Raw genomic sequence first — 20044 nt, 5'->3', positions numbered from 1 at the left:
CAGACTTCTGGGCCAACGTTCCCTGCTCTTTCTTTTAAGCATAGCGAGACTTGGATTCAAAGCATTCCTTTTTTTTTTTTTAATTCTACCAGGTGTTTTCTGATTACAGATTAGAACCAACTGAAATTTTAGACATAGGGAGCTAGAACAGTCAGTTATACTCGAGAACTAAACTAAGAGGCCTGGTGGCCTGATTATACGAGGGACCAGCATAATAGCTGCAATCAAGATACGGAAGCATTTGTTTCCCATACAAACATCTTGAGATAGTTTAAATGATTACTTTGCTTTATTTGTTTTTACATGACACACCTGATAGAATATGCCTACAATAATAGTATTATGCTATGAGTTAATATGGTGCAAATGATGAAGTGAAACCGAGAGATCAGGCGTTAATTACAAATTTGATAATAAGGTGAACTGTCCTTCACAAGACACATTTTGAATGAATGTGCCTTATGCTTTGTTTTTTTTTAAAGCATAAACAAAATAAAGCAGCCTAAACTTGCAAGTTGTACTAATTACATAAATCAAGTACATTTACGTATCATCATCATCATCATCATTTCATCTTTCTAGCTGTGGGGAAGAGCAAGAGAGCTAATCCAAACTGAAAGTTGTCTGACTGTCTAATGCTGTGTTTCACAACTGTGGCAAGTTAAAGATGAGTGGACCTCGAATTCTGGGAACTGAAGTCCACTCCTTATTAAGCTTGCCAAGTTGAGAAACACTGGTTTTATGTGTCCTCTCTCTCCTAACTTCTGAGTCTTTAGTTAAAATCGGTTTCATAGCCGCAAGAACTTCTACTGTCCTCCCCAAATGAATCCGAGATTCTGATTTTCATGAATAAGACCAAATTCTTAACTACCGTTTTCTTTATCAATTCCCAATGCAAGGAATGCAAAACAGAATCTTGTTCCTATATTTCTTTGGAAAGTAGAGGCAACCTTTTCAGGATTAATTCTGTCATTGGAGAGAAAATAGCCACCTCATTTGCAGATGGAGAAGAAAGGTGAATTGAGGCTTGTTTCATGATTTTGTATATATAGTTTGCACAAGCAGTGCTGCTTACTTGTGGGGGAAGGATGGATGGATGGATGGGATGAGGATGAGAAGCCAGGCCTCCTGGCACTTAGCCTAGTCATACTAAGAACATGACATGAGGATTAAGTGGTCAAAGCAGTGGGAGTCAGCACTTGACTGTAAAATCTCTGCCTGGATGAGTAACCTCTGCCCTTTCTTACTCCCAATGGTTCTTTCAAGGGCAGGAAACCTAATTGCTGTCCTGTTTGTTTTCTGGATGGGCTGAGGCAGAGCTATCTTTCTGGGTTCTTTGGGGAAGCTAATGGAGGTGGATCAAAATGAATTTGTGGGTTGCTTGAATGTGAAGATTTAGCCTTCCCTTTGAACTGAGGGAAATCTGGATTTCCAAAATTCTTCTTTTGTCACAGCATTCCACATTGTACTTTCCTCCCGGGCGTATATGATTGCATCTCAAACTTGTGCCTCGCTGTAGCTCAGCTGTAGACTATTTGGGAGCTAGAGCTCAGCACTGGGTTATAGAATTGAGACTCTCTTAGCCAGGCCCCGATGCATGGATGCTGAAAAAATAACATTTGCTGAAATCTTGGCCGCCAAGATGGTGTGCAGTGGTGGAAGTTGCAACTTTTGAGACCAGTGTGGGATCTGGGATTGCATTCCACTGAGACAGATTTGTCTGGAAAGGAGGAAATTGTAGAGAAAAATGAGGGCTTGCACGGTGCCAGGAGTAATCTTTGGTGAAATCTTTTAACTGTCTCTTTTGGTTAACTGTTCTGAGAATGTGTCCATGTTCAAAATTTGAGAGATATCCTTAAGGAATTTCGAAGGACTTCCTCTCAAAGAACCTCTTGCCTTTTTATCAGGACGTATGTGCACATGTATATATACACATACAGGGATATGGAGAACAGTTCTTGTTACAAAGGCGGAGAGCTAAATTAGGCTGCTTTGTTCTGCATACAAGGACGTGAGTGAGTCTCTGCAGATGCCAGCAAGGTATTTAATGTCAGAACCCTGTGACTTGTAATGTTTGTTGTGTTGTGAAAGGCATGGGGTTGGTGAAAAGTATAGCACCTTGGCTTCGGTTAAAGTAGGGCTTATTTTACTCTAGACTGAGCAGAGAGTTGCCAAGAGACATTTTTTTACTGCAGCATTTTTGCTGGCTCTGCATGCTGACGGAGTAAGGGGCGGCAGTGGAGGGGGGAGAGGCATTGTCTGGAACTGATCTGTGTGCTGGGCACGCACTCCGCTACAAGTGGGTCTCTGGAAAATGGCTGAGAATGAGGGAACTGCCTGGGCCCCAACTCCTTCCATCTTCTCTCTGCTTTGAGAGGGAGGGCTTCAGCCGGGGCCCTGTTCTTCAGCTGAATTTCCCTCCTTGACTGGGCCTGGAGCGCTAACAGTACCTCTCTTGCATAAGGGCTTCCTTGAGGAATGGATGTTTGTTTCCTTGTGATCTTTTCATAGGGCACTTAAGCACTCCTCTCATATGACTGACAGGGGTACTTGCATTTGTGGGACTTTCCCCATAGGCTGAGCCCTACCGGGAAATATGCTGGGCAACTTAACTAATTGCCTCCTCATGCCCCATTCAACACTGCTTCCAGCATTTTCAGAGTAGGTTGACTGGGGGGTTCAGAGTCCCTCATTTTTGGAGCCACTTTTGTTTATCTCTTTCCCCTGAAGAGATAAGGCTCTGCCTTTAGTGTAGGTTTGTCTGCTGAGATTTCTGAACTCAGTGCTGCTTTCAAATAACCGTCCCTGTGGATCCTTCTCTATGGCAGTTCTAGGGCATTGTCTAGAATTGCCCAGTCTCTGCAAAAGTTCACGTCTAGTGTAGAGTGATGAGAATGTGGTTGTATGTTTGTAGACCTCTGGTTGTTCCTGGAGTAGCCACTGCTGAATAAATGGCTAACTTCTGTTTGGATCTGATAAGAAATCCCTCTTCAGGGTGTTGAGCTGGCATTGTGGTAAAGCCTGGCACAGTTCTTAAACTGAAGACATAGCTTCTCCTCTGCTAAGTTTTTTGGTGGTATTGGTCCTTGCCTTGATATTGTCATTACAAGGTTTCCAGGACACTAGAACAATCCAAGAGTGAATAGACGAGCCTACACAGTGTGAAGAAAGAGGCTGCTCAGTAGAATAAAGTCATATTGTCATTTTTTTTTTGAAGAGTGTGAACATAATATCACTTAGCAATAGCAATAGCACTTAGACTTACTGTATATACTCGAGTATAAGCCTAGTTTTTCAGCCCAATTTTTGTGCTGAAAAAATCCCCCTCGGCTTATACTCGAGTCAGATTCCCTCTGAAAAAAAATGGTGTGGAGTCGCGGCCTCCGGCGGCAGCGACTCCCAACAGCCCCAGCCGGGAAGGGAAAGGCAAAAGCGCTTTGCCTTTCCCTTCCCGAGGCGGCAGGACTGGGGCCGCGCCGGCGGTAGTGACTCCTGACTCAGGGGGCCTCCGAGGGAGGGGAAGAGAGTGACTCCTGCCTCCCGCTGTCATCATCATCTTCTTCTTTTGGGTTAGTGAATCAATTAAACCTTTCATGATAGTGAGATCGTTTCCCAAATTAATTATTTTTATTTTTGAAATTTACCAGTAGCTGCTGCATTTCCCACCCTCGGCTTATACTCGAGTCAATAAGTTTTCCCAGTTTTTTGTGTAAAATTAGGTGCCTCGGCTTATATTCGGGTCGACTTATACTCGAGTATATACGGTATATACCGCTTTAGTGCTTTATAACCCTCTTTAAGTGGTTTACAGAGTCAGAATATTGCCCTCGACAATCCAGGCCCTCATTTTACTGAGTTCGGAAGGATGGAAGGCTGAGTCAACTTTGAGCCGGTCAGGATCGAACTGCCAAACTGCTAACAGCAGCTGGCCAGCAGAATTAGCCTGCAATACTGCATTCTAACCACTGCACCACCACTGCTCTTAAGCATTTGCTCTGGAGAAATGAAATGGATGAACACTTACATATCCCTTAATATGTTGTGGATAGTAGCAGTAGGCACACACATGTCCCATAATTAAGTTATAAACTTTAACCATAGTTAAGTTATAAACTTTCCCATGCTTGTTTTTGGCAGAATTCTCAGATGAATTCCAATCCCTCTTAGCCAGTATAGTCAATGTCTCTCCTGGCTAAAATGTTAGAATATTAAAATGCATCTGACTTGGACATTCATATATACCCCATAATTGTTCTTCTCTCTATGAGATCTGTGCTTTGCCTTCCCACAAGACAGGAAGGAGGAGAGGGGGTCATGAGAAGAGGCTGGGTTTTTTTCTATCAAGAATGTGCCAATTCATCCTTTCCCTCTGGACTTTTGCTGGACTTCTGCTTACCTTTTGACCTTCAGCAAAGAAAGTGGCCTATAATTACCAAGAAGTGCAAGAGGTTAAGGCTGTGCCAGTGGAACCAATCAGGCCTATTCTGCGAAAGGATCTCACTATTTTTGCTATTCATAATTATTTTTATTGTTTGATTTTAACATGTAATATCATACTTCACCGGGGATTCCATGGTGGTTGGGTTTCTTTCTCTCTTCTGCACCCCCTCCTCCCACCCATCCTGGCAATGAGGTTAACAGTTCTTGGATCTTTGAAGCCATTTATGGAGGAGAGTACTATTTTAATTATGCACAAACAAATTTAAGAGTGTGTGTCCCCCTCCCCCAAGACTTTCACTTTTTTTTTTTTTTTGCAAATTCTCATAACCCTTTGTCTTTGTTCTGAAGTCTCCGGATAGCAACCAATAGCTATTCCCTTTGGTGAGCATTTTAGCAAGAAACATTTTCATTTGTGGGATTGTGGACAAGAATTGTCACAGCAAAACTTGCCTTCGTTTATGAGATCGTCTTGTTTAACAATATGCATAGTAGCAGGGGGGAGATAGAAAGAACCTTGCCCCCGCCCCAACCCCATTTATTAGTGTAGTGTCTGTTGTATGAGAAGAGCCCTTGGTGTTTTGAGTTGGGGCTGAGAAAAGCTTGCTTGAACCTCTGCAGAATTACTGCCTGAAAGGTAGACACACGTTGTATTACACTGGATGGATCTGAGTTCTCCCTTGATGGAAGGAAAGTAAATAAGCAGGCTGGCTGGTTTTGGAGTATTACTGGAGAATAGAAAAGTAAAAGGTGTACCAGATTAGACAGGAGATAATCATAAATAGCACAGTCTTAGAATTGGTTTTTAAGGTCAGATCTTAGATTTCCAGTTGTGTGGTTCCAGCTTATATTGGACTATAGCACTGGTGGCTAACCTTTTTGGGCTCCAGTGCAGCGGTGGGATGCTACCGGTTCTGCCCGGCTCTATAGAACCAGTAGCTCTGAAGAGCAGCAGACACCGAACTAGTTCTGTGTCTGCTGCTGTTTGGCCCACCTTCTCGCCCGGGCTCTTACCTGTCCTTTATTTCCTGCTTTTTCAACCTCAGCTGCTTTGCGTGGCACAGGTGAGGTTGAAAAAGCAGGGAAAAAGAGGCTTTCCAAATGCTGTGCACCTGCGTGCAGCGCTTTTCAACTGTCTGGGCGGCACAGCTGATGTGTTTTTTTTACACGCTTGCACAGCGTAGTAACACCGGTTGAATCCCACCCCTGCTCCGATGCCAAAAATTGCACGCGTGCTTGCACGTGCTCACATGCCAGCACCCAGAAGGCAATGTGCGTGGGCTCCCTGCAACCTCACCCGCACGCCGTGCAGCTCTGCGCATGCGTGCGTGTCTCCCACACAGCCCTGTCCCCGTGCATGCGTGCCAGATTGCCGCCCGCATGCACAGTGGGACTTTTCCGGGCGACCTCTCGCGTGCCGGCCACTTCCGGCACGCATGCCATAGGTTCACCATCACGGGACTATAGAATAGAATAGAATAGAATAGAATAGAATAGAATAGAATAGAATTCTTTATTGGCCAAGTGTGATTGGACACGCAAGGAATTTGTCTTGGTGTAAATGCTTTCAGTATACATAAAGGAAAAGATACATTCGTTAAGAATCAAGAATCATAACGTACAACACTTAATGATACTCCTAGGTACAAGCAGCAATCAAATCATACTAGGAAACAGCCTTTTGGTTTGTTCTTTTGAGCTTAAGTGTAAATTTACAATTCCTGCCATTATGCAAAGCTTGCTCTAACCAATCTCTTTTTTCCCCTCTCCACAGCTGTCCAGTGTCTAGATGGCAACAAACCCTGTGAGAATGGTGGGACCTGTGTTGTTTACTCCAATGGAATTGCTGCATGCCAGTAAGTGAACTCTATGCGTAGCTTTAATAACAGCTGAACTAGCTGAGGTTATTTCTTCTTCTTCTGAGTTTACATTTACTTGTTTGTTGCATTTATGTCCTGCTTTCTGTGAGAACCAAAAGCAGCTTTCATGGAATCCTCTCTAATTTTATTCTCATCATAATCCTGTAAAGTAACTCAGGTTGAGTGATTGACACAACTCTATGATCAAGTGGGAACTTGAACTGGGACCTCCTCTTTCCAAGACTAAGATCCTGATTTCTGGCTCTCACTGGATACTTTGTTGTGAAAAGCAAGTATACAGTTTATTTGGAAGCACTACAGTTGTCATTGTCAAGTAGAAGTGTGGTAAGATTGTTGTGGAATGTCACATACAAAATAAAAGGTCTGGGAATTCTTACAATCTTCATAGTGAAGGTGGATTCACTCGAAGGCGGACTCATTTGGAAGGGATTCACAGTGGCCTTGCTCCATTTCAGGCTCTTGCTTGGTCCAGAGGAATTGTGATACTACATCCTGAGAAGTATTCATTAAATTCAGATTTACACTTGTAGTGCTTTTCAGTTGGAGCACTGCTATGAGGCATTTTGTTAATTTGATCCCCTGCGTCAAAAGATAATAAGTATAAAGAGTTAGTTTAAGGAAACTTAAGTTCAGGTTACTGCTCTACTGTGAAGCATTTGGGGTGGAGCTTCACTAGACCGGTTTGTTATTTATCTGCCCATGCTACCCAATATCTTTGTTGTGAGGATAAAAAGAGTAATCCTCACCTAAGCTACTCTTGAATTACTGGAAGGGAAGATGGGATAAGCATCTGATAAACAAGCTATCAAGTGGGTGTGACTCTTCATGACCACACAGGATACACTTTCTCCATGATGATCTGTCTCTAAACCTGGTGCTCCATGCCAATGCATTGCACTGATTGCTGCTGTAATCAGGTCGATCCATCTTGTTTTTGGTTGTCCTTTTTTCCCTTTTCTTTCTCCTTTCCTGACATTATAAACTTATCAAGAGAGGTTATTCTTGACTGCTGGCTCCTTTATTGTTGATCTTAAAAGACAGAAGCTATCCAGTGTTTTGGTATCTTCACTGTCTATTCTAAGACTGGTTGCTGTATATATTGCCCCGTCTCCTTTACATTTAGTTATTCCTTTCACTGTGCCTAAAGATTTTCATTACTAGAGCTTGCAGATCATTTGTATTTTCAGCTCTCCGAGTAATGTCACCAGCTTAGCCCAGATTAATGCTTCTTCCTCCAGTTTAAAGGACGCCCTCGTCTTCTAATCCAGCCTCTATCAAGACATAATCAGCATTTAGTTTGAATAAATAATTGGAGACTTTAATGTACCATTGCTTCACTTCTTGGTCTGTTTGAAGCATTGCCTGTCCAGACTGTGGCTTCCTGTCCTGCATATAGTTTTTGAATGAGGACAATGAGATGATCTGGGATTCTTGTTTTCTTAAGGACATTCCACAACTTGATATGATCAACACAGCAGAAGATCTTTTTACAATTGGTGAAGCATATATTGACTTCTTTTTGGTATTCTTCGGCTTTCTCAATTATCCTGCATACATCAACAGTAATGGATCTTGCCTTTTCTAAAATAAACTTGACGTCAGGCAGTTCCATTTCCATTGTAGAATCTAACCTGCAATAAATAATCTTAAACCTTATTTTGCTAGCATGTGAAATTAAGGATATTGCATATTCTGTTTCTTTAGTATTAGTATATTAGGCTGCCCTTTCCTAATCTGTTGATCACTGATCTTCTCCTGATTTGCCGGCCTAGTTTATTAGAATTTTTACAGTTTCTTCTATATTTCTACAGATATTTCATCAATACCTGTAGCCCTCTGATTTGGTAATTTAGTGCTGTTATAAGTTTATCTTCTACTCCAGAGGTTCTTGTAGACATAGAATATCTCAAAGTATCTTGGCTGTTGACTTCTTTAATGATTTTAGCATACTTTTTCCCTTCTTTCATTTGCCCTTCTTTTTTTTTTTTTGCCCTTCTTTTTGAATCATTTTATTATAAATTACTATTTGTATTTGGTACATTTTTCTCAGTTCAAATAACTTTCTGTTTTGCCACATCTTTTCCATCTTCAGTATCTTGACAAAGGTTGTTGTGATATTGCTTCTTGTTTTTTTCTAACAGCCCTCTGATTTTATTTGTTAAGTTCCTTCCTAAGATCATTGTTATTTTGTCTTCTCTTCTTGGCAATTTGCACCATTTGTTTTGACATCTAGTTTGCTTTCTTTTTTTTTAAAACAAGTTTTATTAATTTTTAAAACACACAAATTATCATTATTCATTACATGTTTAAACCTTTTTTCATTGTAAATTTAACAAGTCAGATAAATTATGATTCTGTTTTAAACCATTTCCATATAACATACCAAAACCTCTTATTCAATTTCTCTTTACTTCTCTTTACTCTTATTCAATATCATTATTATTATTTCATCTGTTTCTTTCTGACTTAGTTACCATTATTCTCATTCTATATTTCTACAAGTTTTTACTAATTCTCCCCTCCGAAAAGACATATACACACAACACACAAAACATAAAAAAATCTTTTTGAAAGTAACTTGGACCCAGGTGTCTCTCTTCATGGACTTCAATTATATTCATGCTCATCTTACATATCATTACTTATTTTATTTACCATTCTAAGCCTTCTATATTAACTTCTCCACATATTTCACACTTCTTAATTCTATCTTAATTAATCATCTTAGTTTGAATCATTATATTTATATCTTTTGTCCATTTTTTATCATCCCTTTGTCTCATTCCTTATAAAAAAAAAAAGAAAATAAGTTTCTCCTGAAATCATTAATCAGAGTATGATGCCTTTCTATCTCCCCTAAATTAATCAAATTAATCTTTAAAATAATATCTAATACCCAATCCGATTTTGCTTGGTACATTCTATCTAACTAATACATCCAACATAATTAAGTACATAATTAGACAATAAATCCAAATATTAAAAAAGATACTATAATAAAAATTTTATAATAACATCAATACCATAATCTTATTAAACTCTTTAATTAAAACAGTATTCTAAACCTCCCTATTATTAAATTTTAAAGCCAATCATTTTTAAACATTTTAACATTTTAATCTCTTATCAACTCTTAAACCATTACAATACTACCATCTCATCTTATGTACCTTGCAAAATCTTTTTTTTTAAAAAAATTATACTTTATCCATTATCCATAAAAATTCCTTTTTTTCATTTAATTTCAAAACATTGTAGCTTTTCTCCACCTTTTCCCTTTCTTTCTTCTCCCAACAAACCTTTCTACCCCCTTCTTCTAGCCTCTGCCTTACCGGCTTCCCTTCTCTGTCGTATTCCTTTTCCCTTTTGTTTACTATCATCATATTGGTTTTGCACCTTATTTTTCCCTTTCTTAAATGTTTTTTAGATCTTAAGTCCTTAAGTCCTTTAGTTTTCTTCTTTTCTCTTCTTTTCTTTTCTTTCTCTCTTCCTTCTTTCTGGATCAAATTCTGAGATTCATTAAAAATGGCTCCTTCCTTTCTTTCTTGTTCCTCTGCTGTCTTCATCTGTTGTAATGTTTGTTGATAATTAGTAAGCGCCATTTCTAAAAAAAGGAAAGCTTCTTCCACACCATCTTTACCATTTTTTTTTGCTTGTTCATATTCTTTTCTTAGTTCCTCAACAGAAAGAGCCATTATAAATCTTTTCTTTTCTTTTCCCCTTCTTTCTTCTTACAACAACCAGAATATTCAAAAGAAAATAAAAAAAATAAAACAGTCCCAAAGTTATCAGTCAGTCCAAACCAAGGCAGAGTTCTCACTTTCTCCTTCTGGGGTAATATCAATCAAAGAGAAAGAAAGTCCAAATCTGTTTAAAATCTTATTACAATATATTCTAGTCTTCAAGTCCTTAAGGCATCTGCTCCAACAAAGTCTTAGCATACAAATATTTTCTTTTAATCCTCTCTCTTCCCACTCATCGCTTAAAACCAATTTTCACCTAAAAAAATAGGTTTCTTAATATCCAGTTATTTATTCCGTAGGAAGAGAGGGAAAGCTATCCTTTCAGCACCTTCAAACAGCCGCTTTTTCCTCTTCTGGCAGGTATTATTCAGAAAGTCATACTTTTCAGGAATTTTATTAAATATGTCTTGGAGTCCTAGGAGCCAAGAAAAACTTTCTCCTCTCAAGCACTTTCTCCACTTCCTCCTGCGCATTCTTACCCGGCTGTCAGCTTCTTTGTGGCGGCCATTACAGACCGCCGCTGCACGTCCTGGGAAAAGGGGTTCTGCCGGCCGGGGAGGGGGTCTGCAACACCCCCAATCCCTCTCCGGATCCCCCTACCTTCAGCTGCCCCTGCAGGGCAGCCTAGCTCGCACCGTCTGGGTCGGAGCCCCAAGCGGCTAGCGCGGCAGGGATCGCGCAGCTCGCAAATCCTGCCGCCGCGGCCGACAAACCGGAAGTCGACATCTAGTTTGCTTTCTTCTGTTTCTTCATCTTTGGCTGATTCTTCACATGCATCATTAAGATTTTTCTGATTTCTTGCTACAGTTCCTCTAACTTTTCTAATTGTCAGTGAGGTTCAAAACTTCAAAGAGATTCCAGGTGTTTCCTTGAAAATGATGAGTCAGTCATTTTGCAGATAGTGGTTGGCTTTCTTCTTCTTTCTTCTATTTTACTTGGAACTTGTATTTAACCAATTTGCAGTCTATTCTGCAGTTTGTCATGTCTGTTTTTTACTTGAGCTCTTCTGCCTCCTTGTACCAATTTGGTTTCCTCTACTCCATCTGATGATGTCCATGTGAAGAGGCAATGTTCTGGCTGTTTGAAGACTGTATGAGCAACGAAGAAATCACTGGATTGGCAAAAACTGATAACGTAGCCTATTCAATCAACTCTTTTTTAAACTTTGGCAGTCTCCAATCATAAGCAGCACAACTGGCATGTCCTATTGATTTCATTTTAAAACTTGACAGCTTCCTCTTTTGCATCAATGATTGATGCACAAACTTGGATAACTGTCATAATTAAAGATTATCTGTGAAGTCCAATTGAAGTCAGTTACTGACTTTATTGTACCCAATCACTGTGTTTGTCATATCGTTCTTGGCTGTGAAAGCAACACTGCCCTCTTTGTTTATCGTATAATGCAGAGTGAACAGTATGATCTCCTGAATGAAAATAGTCAATTCCAGTCCATCTCAATTTATTGATGCCTAAGATATCATTCTGGGGTCAGTTTATTTAATCTTTTACTGTGTTGAGCTTCTCCATGCTCATACTACTTACATTTTTGTATTCTTACTATATTTCTGTCTTTGTGGCTTTGGATTTTCTTTTCCTGCAATGGCAACATCAGCAACTAGACTCCCAAAGGCTTTAATCTTACTATATCATAAATACCATTAGTATTCCAAAAGATCCCCAGCAATTCCTCAGTAGCATATTGAGTGTTGGCTGAGCTGAGAGGCCCATCATCCAGTGTTATATTGTCAATCACCCCATATTGTCTATCTATATGGTTTTCTTAGTAAAACACAGCAGTTGTTTCCCATTGTCTTCTCCCACACAATATTAAACAGTGCTTTGCCATTGTTAGTAAAATTATCAACTGCTTCTTCCTTCTCCTTTTTTTAAAAAAAAAAATCTTTATCTAGAAATTTATAGCTATAATAAGAACTGATACAAAATGAAATAGCACAAAGAAAATAAAAAGAAAGAAATTACAGAAAAAGCTAAAAGTGCAATTAGAAAAGGTAGGAAAATAGGAAAAAAGGAGAAAGATATAAGGATATAAAGAAATGGCTTCTGATATTTTTCATAACAATTGTAAGTAATCCAAGCTCCTAAGGAAAGTCTAGAATTCAGTCTTCTGATTTCTAGTCCAGTTCCATAATTGCTATACCAGACTGGTTTACTCTGATACAGGTGCCTGCTTGCTTTAGCTGGACAGCTATGATCACCTTTATATATATTGGGAGGTTCTGTGGTAAGTACTGTATATATTCTAGGCCAGGGGTCCCCTGATCTTGGCAACTTTAAGATACTTAAAAGTTCTGGGACTTCTGAACTTCTAGAAATCCTCAGCCAGCCAGTTCTCCATGCTGGCTTGTGAAGTTTGGGAGTTAAAGTCCGTGAATCTTAAAGTTGCCAAGACTGAGGACCTCTGCTCTAGGCATACGCACAGTTCTTTGCTCATCACACCATCACAATGAGACATTTCAGGAGGCTAGAGAGAGTAACACTTTCTGAATTCCAAAAAGTGCTGTTGAACCAAGGGTCTTCAAACTTGGCAAGTTAAAGACTTGTGGACTTCAACTCCCAGAATCCCTGAGCTAACATGACTGGAGGAGGAATTCTGGGAGTTGAAGTCCACAAGTCTTAAAGCTGTCGAGCTTGAAGACCCCTGTGTTAGACCCTCAGGGGGGGAAAAATACACTACATATTGTTTGGTGGGTCAGTGGCACCCACCTGATAGAATATTTCCTCACAATCTTTCCTCCCCCCCCCTCAAAGTTACCATTTCTGGAGTTCGTCAAGATAGTGTCTCTCAAGGCATGAGACCAGGCCTCAGGTCCCAGGGGAACTGGAGACGTTCTTAGATGGCTCCATAATGGTTGATCTTTTACAATCTCTCTGTGGTTTGTATATTTTTTTAATTTGTAATGGTGACTTTTTATATTTTAATTGATCATGTTTATATATTAGTTGTTTTCATAAATTGTTATACATTGTCATTTTTTATGAGATGGGCAGCCATAAAAATATGAGAAATAAATAAAATATCAGTAGTGGGGTAGAGCAGACGTGATTTGGGAAAAAAGATCCTACTTCCAATACTGAAGCTTTAAATAAAAATGAAACTTGGGGAGACTTTAATTCAGAAATCGTAGGGAATCTTTGCTTTTGACCTGTCTGTTTATAAGATAGCACATTCCTTAAGCTGGGAGGTTGTTTTGGGAATTTGTCAATATGGATGCTTATTGTTTGAATGGTTTGACAGCCACTAGGTTACCTTATATATGATCTTGTGCATATTTTGGCAGGCACTGCATTACATTGTAGGAGAACACCCCTTGGAACACATTTTATATTGCCTTACAATGTCGGCTCTGCTTTCCTATAACAGGATTTCCAAGCTATACTGCTAAATTGTGAAAGTTGGAGGAGGGGGAAGGAAAAAGGAAGAGCTATTTAGAGTACAGAAGACACAATAGATTTCAGCATTGCTCATTTATGAACATCACTTCCTGTCGAGGTGATATGGTGCAAGGTGCTTTTCTGGTTTCATTGCATGGATGGCCCAGGGCTCTTTGATTCTCACTCGCCCTGCTCCTTCAGTTGCTTCTCCTAGTGGCAGGTGAATGAACTTGTGCGGTGAGTTACTAACTTGGCATACCGCTGCCTGTGTTGGAATCCAGGACAGGTGGATCTGCCTGAAGCTGCTACGCCCAGAACAGGTGAATCACTGGAAGGCAGAAAGTCTGGCCTGGATCCCTGGATGGGATTTAATACAACATGAAAAAGAATAGCTAGCTCGTAAACTTGATCTGGAGTCCAAGGACAGAATACTGCCACCAGCGCTGTAATGGCGTTTTGCCAATTGTTTGTTAGGCTTTGTGAAAAATAGTGGTACGAAGGATGGGGGAGTGGGCTTTTGGGAAACGATAGACGTATTTTGCTGGGGGTTCAAGAAAGAGGAAAAAATATGCAGCATGGTCTGAAACCTGTTGGACAGGTTGAGTGGGGAGGCCTGGGAGTGCCCAGTATTGAATGGAAAAGCTTTCCTCCTTCTCCCCCTTCTTTCCTTCCTACCACCTCCTCCTCAACACCTGCACCGAGGCCTCTGAAAGGGATGATCACCTTTTGACTTCTTTTGGTTTGGCTATACCCAATTGGGGGAGGAAGAGAATAGGTAATTTTTATTTCAGGTCAGCCTATTTCTCCTCTCCTCCACCTCCCTCCTTTGTGGCTTATGAGGAAGTGGAATTTGTTGAAGGCCTTTGGCAGTTGTTTCAAAATTGGTGCAAGTAATGTGTTGGGAAATGAGAGGGAAAGCTTCTAAGAAAGGTGTAGAAGAAGGAAAAGAGAGTATGACTGGAGCTGGGAGAGAAGAAATTAATGAGGGGGGGGAATGAGCTAGGATGGATATTGGAATTGAATTAAACCTGCTACAAAAGTATTTGGTTGAAAATGTTAGCTGATGAAATACAGATTTTAGATTTTAATGCTAAGCCTGATACTGCAGAATCTTGCACACTATTTGTAGGTGTAAAAATACTGAGTGTAAAATGAAAGCTTGTCCTCAAATATGTGTACCACTACTACTCAAGAAGTTTGACTGCAGAGAGCTCATTACACTCCACAGGATTTTCTATCTTAGCGCTTGGTCCTTCATATCTGTTGCTTAATTTGTTTGAGAGACAAACAAAATTTATTCAGGAGCGAAGAGAAAGAATCATCTTACTGTAGGTAACCCCATTCAGGTAACCTTCCCATTCAGAATATGCAAATATACACAGGAATTCTAATCCTAGAATAGTAGTTACCTTGGTTTCATAGTCTGGATTTTGAGATGCTAGGATTCAGGGCTAATAGGCCTCACTAGCTTTTTATTTCTGCAAAAGAATTGGGCAGACTAGTGAAGATTTAGGCTGCAATACTTTGTGCATACTTTGATGGCAGTGAATCCAGTTAAGCCCAGTAGGACTTAATTCTGAACATTGCCAGCATTATATTCCAGGATGGGGATTTAGAGTTTGATATCTTCCTTCTGTAGAAGGGGACTTGTTTATATATCAGGAGGGTGTTCTTGAAGAGATGGCATCTCTGCAAGCTCATGGAGCAAAGGAAAGTTGTGTTTCTCACTTTTCGATATCTGATCACTAATCTATCGGAAAGATATCTTTCTTGAACTTTTCTTAAAAAAAAATAGAGTTCCAAAAGAGAGCCTCTTTCTCTTGCCAGTGGGGCAGTTAGTATCCAAATTATATATTTAAAATCTCATGACCATTTTTCAGTTAAAGATGCAAACAACTGACTACAAATACCATTTACATTAAAGTCCAAAGATCCTAGCCCCTATAGTGAATTTAAAAGAGTGATTTATATGTCACTTAAAGTCAGGGAAAGGGTGCTTCTGTTACAGCCATTTCAGGACCAAACTTCCTCTGACAAGTTTCTCATTCACATATGCACCCCATTAACTCTGCCTGCCACCCATTCTTGATTACAATACTGTGAATCAAAAGGGAACAAAAATGATTCAGTGACCATTTTACTGTTAAGAATTCCTTTCCCCTTGCTTTTTACTTGAACAGGATATATATGTGGAAATAAACATGCATTTGATATTGTCATGTCTAGCTTGGTGAACAGTATTTATTTGAAATTAACATCCCAGCAAGTAATTCAACTTGGCACTTCCTTGTTTCTTCATGCTCTAGATTTTACAGGATAGATTTTGTGCTGCCATAAGATATAAATTTCAGGGCGACTGGCAAAAACAATGGCAACAATAAAGCAAGGTAATAGTTTGTTCTTGAAGTTCAAGCTTAATGAGAGATTATGAAAGATGGTGAGTTTGGGATATTAGCTACAAAAACCAGAATGTGAGTCATTTGCACATCCTCTGGTTTGTTTCCTCTCTAATATGCAATGGCCCCATTGCTTCTTTCCCCCACAGCATTAATTCTACATTTAAGTGGCATTTGCACATCTAATTAAGTTAGGTAACTTTTTCCTCTACTCATAAATATACAAAGTTACCCCCACCTCCAAAGTGCAATATATGCTCTATTCTAGGTGGAATCTTGTATTAGATTAATTTTAAGCATTATCTACTTGTTCTCAGTACATTTAAAAAGTAAATATAATGAAGTTAGCTCTTTTCTTGTTCCTTTCACTGTGGAGTATGGCTGGCTGGGAATTTCTGGGAGTTAAAGTCCATTGCTAAGTTTGAGAAACATGTGTCTCACTCATAGCTTGGCAAGAGGGAGGACTGGATTTTTCAGTTTGGATCTTTGCAAAGAACAGCATCAGAAATTAAGTCAGAAACCTGAAAAAGTACCTGGGCTTAAAATATTATTTGCCAGGATTCTGTTGCAAGGAAGGCAGTCTAGAAGGAAGCTGTACGCTTATCTTCTTACTTCAGGCTGTATTATTTTGGTGCTGCTCACCAAGTACAAGTAACTTCTCTTTGGTGGTGCGCAATTTCTTTTCAGTGAAGTGAACTGAGATGAGAAAAGCTGTTGTTTTCCTTATTTGGATGGGTGTGAATGGGATTTGCCTGCAATGCCCTCAAGGAAGCCACAGTCTTTCAGTTTTGGCAAAGGGCTCCAGGCCTGCTACTAATGCTGGCTCAACCCTGGCGTAAGGGCTGAGTCACAGAGTGCTGAGCGATGTGCACAGACAGATTTGGTGATTCACGGCCTCTGGAAGGAGAGACAGAAACTGACTCTTTTCTAAAGGTGAGCAGGCAGCGGCACAGTGCCAGGGCTTGGCTGCTAGTACTGAAAGAAGAAGCTTTCTCGTTGGGGGAATCAAGGCACCACAGGTTGTAAGATTGCATCTATATTGCCCTGGGGCAAGGAGGAGTGTTCCCTAGATTAACAAGGCCCTACTTGTTGGTGCAGGACATTAGTTTGTGGCAGGCCTGCCATATGCTGCAGGCCAATGTTCTTCCTTTGTGCCTCTGGTTTTCGTTTAGTGATACTGTGTGCATAAACCAGACTTCTATGCTGGCTTTAACAAACCATAGTAAAGCATTACATTTCTATATGAACAAACCCAACAGAAGAGCCCACAGAAGAAACTAGATGATATTTCAAAATCGAAGAAATCTTAATTTTTTTCTTTTAAAGTAACAATTGTGGCAGGAAGAATCAAGTTTTTGTGACTCTGAGTGAAGACATGCGTCTTTCTTTCCCATACCAGTGAAAATAATTAAAGCTGCTCTTTGCTCTGGAAAGGAATTTGTCATTAGTGCCAGTGGCAGTTTCCCCCCTGGGAAGTAGTCCCCCCCCCTGTAGAAAAGTAGTTTTCTCTGGAACTGCAGCTGCAAGGGGGAAAGGTTTTTGATTGTTAGCTTTTTGAAGTAAAAAAGTTCCATCTGGGCATTTAAAGTCTCTGTTTTTGATTCCAAAATAAGCAAGACTAAATGGCCAGTCATTCAGGCCAACAAATCAAATCAGCAAAAACCAGACTGCATCTTTGGGAGGAAGGCAACTCCAGGTTCTGTTTCTTTTTCAACAGCTGTGTTGAAAGAGCTAGGATCTTAGGTGAATTTACTGGGAGTGTTTCTCCCAGGCTTCATGTGTTGTCATAGCAGAAGACCGTGAGCCACAAGGCCATCCATCCATTATGTTCTCCATATCATATTGGGACCATCGATGCTCAGATCCAGTCACCTGACTCCCCCCCCCTTTTTAAAGGGCACTTTTTATCCATACAGTTACCTATGCTTGGATGTGCCATGGGACGTGAGTGTGGCAGGCCAGAACATACAATACTTATTCTTGCTAGAGATTATGAAAATTATAGCCCAGTGCTCCTGGTCTAAGTTTGAATATTCTTATGAATGAAGGCCAATATATGTATCCCAAGATAAGGTCACCGGGACCAGAGCTTTTGGATTCGTTCTGAAGCCCATCCTCTGGGAACTTCTCTCTAGCACAGGGGTCACCAACCTTCTGGACCTCAGGAACCACCAAACTCATAATTCTCCCTCGAGCCGCTCGGAGCATCCAGAGACTGGGATGTGCTTCTGAGTCCTTCTTCTTTCAGGCTGAGCTTTAGATGAGGAACGCTCCGCCCCTCACGTGGTATCGCGCAGCGTCTCCCAGTCTTTGCTCAGCCTCAAGAGTCAGGCTGTGTTTCAGAGAGCTCCTTGGCTGATCGCACATTTATTTCCTATTACAACCCTCTCGTCTTGATAAGGTTTGCCTTTCCTTCCTCCTCCTGCGCAAAGGGTCTGGACTTAAGGGAAAAATTTCCCGTCCTTGGGGCAAAGCTGCGGCTCGCAGCGCGATAGCGCGACCCCCCACCCTTATCAGATCGCTCGCTGCCTCCGCGTTGCCTCGTGGCACGCGTTTTCCTTTACTGCTGGATTCCCCCCACCTTAAACGCCGATCGGGAGGGTCATCGCCCTAGGGCCCTAGGCGCTGAGCTGACCAGCAAAGCCCTCCTTTTCGTCCCGGCGTCCCGACGGTTCAGCTTGCGGCCGCCATTTTGGCTCCGCATCGTGGTCGGGCGCCATTTTGAAATTCTTAGCTGCGGTGAATTGGAGCCCCAGGCCTTGGGTCAAAGCTTAGCTGCCCATTTCTTCCACCTGGCTCGCTCTTTTATTACTTGTTGGCCTCCCGCAGCCCGTTTGGGCGAAGTTGCAGCCCCCTCCGGTTTTATTTTTCTTGTCTGAGGCCTGCTGCCAGAGGCTCTTTCTGCTACCATAGGCCTCAGGTGTTTATTTGACTGATTGGCCTGTACTGAGATATACGAAGTTCTCACTGTTACGGTTACTGTTTTAATAATAATAATAATAATAATAATAATAATAATAATAATAATAATAATAATAATAATAATAATAATAATAATAATAATAATAATAATTTTTGTTTTGTACAATAATATTTTTTCGTAGATATATAAATATATACGGATAACCTGTATATACATTTGGTACAAAAGCATATTAAAGATAAAAATCAATCAAAAGGAAAAGGAAGAATTACAAATTAGAGTATCTATTTTTATGTACATACTATATTTCTTAGATACCTTACTGTTATCTCTGTACACAACAAATTCCAAAAGGGGAGAGGGCCAGCTTCACCTTCACCCGGCCTCATCCAGGCCTGATCTGGGCGAGCCAACCGCCTTTGCTAGTATTTGTATCTAACATGGCAGACGACAATCCTTCTAAACGTCCTTCTTTGAAGGCTAAGGCAAAGTCCCACTACTTGCGCAGGCAGGACAAGGAACCTAAGGGCTCTAGACAGGACAAGGAACCTTCCAAGGCCGCCCAACGTGATGCCTTAAGGCGCCACAAAGCGTTGGAAAAGAGTTTGACCGGCGTTCAAGGGAGTCCCGCCGGAGCCGTCAATACCTCCTCCTCCAAACCCTTCTACCTCTGCTCAATCTCTCCCCTCAGACCCTCTTCCCTACCTAGGCGCAGTTCGCTTCAGGGTCTTCCGACCCCGGACCTCCGACCAGACGGACCCCGAAGCCACCTTTACACCCACAGCCGCTGGTCTGCGCCACGATGAACCCTCTACCTCCGAGGTTCCACCTCACATCAGGGCTTGGATGGAATCAGCCATCCGCCAGGGCATAGCAGAGGGACTACAACACATGACCAGATCAGGCTTCTCTCCGCGAGCCTCCGAGCACGACTCGATATCAATCAGATCCATCCCACAACCGGTCCCCCCAGTTGATCAGGTACTCTCTCAGAGGGACAGCCCTCCTCCAATTGGGGCCCAGGTGGAGGAGGAAGGGGACTTTGGGGATTTCAGGAAGAGGAAGAGGATTCCCGGATGGGATCCTCCCGCTACAGTGAACCCCTCTTAGAGGCTGACATCATGGAGGGGAGATGTCGGAGGACGAGGACCCTTCCCCGACCAACCCTCCTTTGGGGGCTGTTCAAACCGCATATGTTCAAGTCCCTCCTCCGCCAAGAATGTCTCTGGTCTTCTTCCCCAGTCCACTGCAGAAACCCCCTGTCCCAGA

At 41.2% G+C, this 20044-nt stretch overlaps 1 protein-coding gene across 2 annotated transcripts in view; it reads left to right on the top strand.

Moving 5' to 3' along the window:
- Nucleotides 1-20044, top strand: part of NOTCH3 (notch receptor 3) — an 87384-nt gene that overhangs the window by 8582 nt on the left and 58758 nt on the right. For both annotated transcript variants that reach the window (XM_026676957.2, XM_026676956.2), the window contains exon 2: nt 6212-6293. In XM_026676957.2, coding sequence (XP_026532742.2) covers nt 6212-6293 — 82 coding nt within the window. The remainder of the gene's footprint in view (nt 1-6211; nt 6294-20044) is intronic.

The sequence above is a fragment of the Notechis scutatus genome, chromosome 2 (genome assembly GCF_049901735.1).
Source record: "Notechis scutatus isolate UNSWTSFEM ecotype Mainland chromosome 2, rNotScu1.2, whole genome shotgun sequence".
Classification (NCBI taxonomy): Eukaryota; Metazoa; Chordata; class Lepidosauria; order Squamata; family Elapidae; genus Notechis; species Notechis scutatus.
This window is presented reverse-complemented; position numbering and strand designations above follow the sequence as displayed.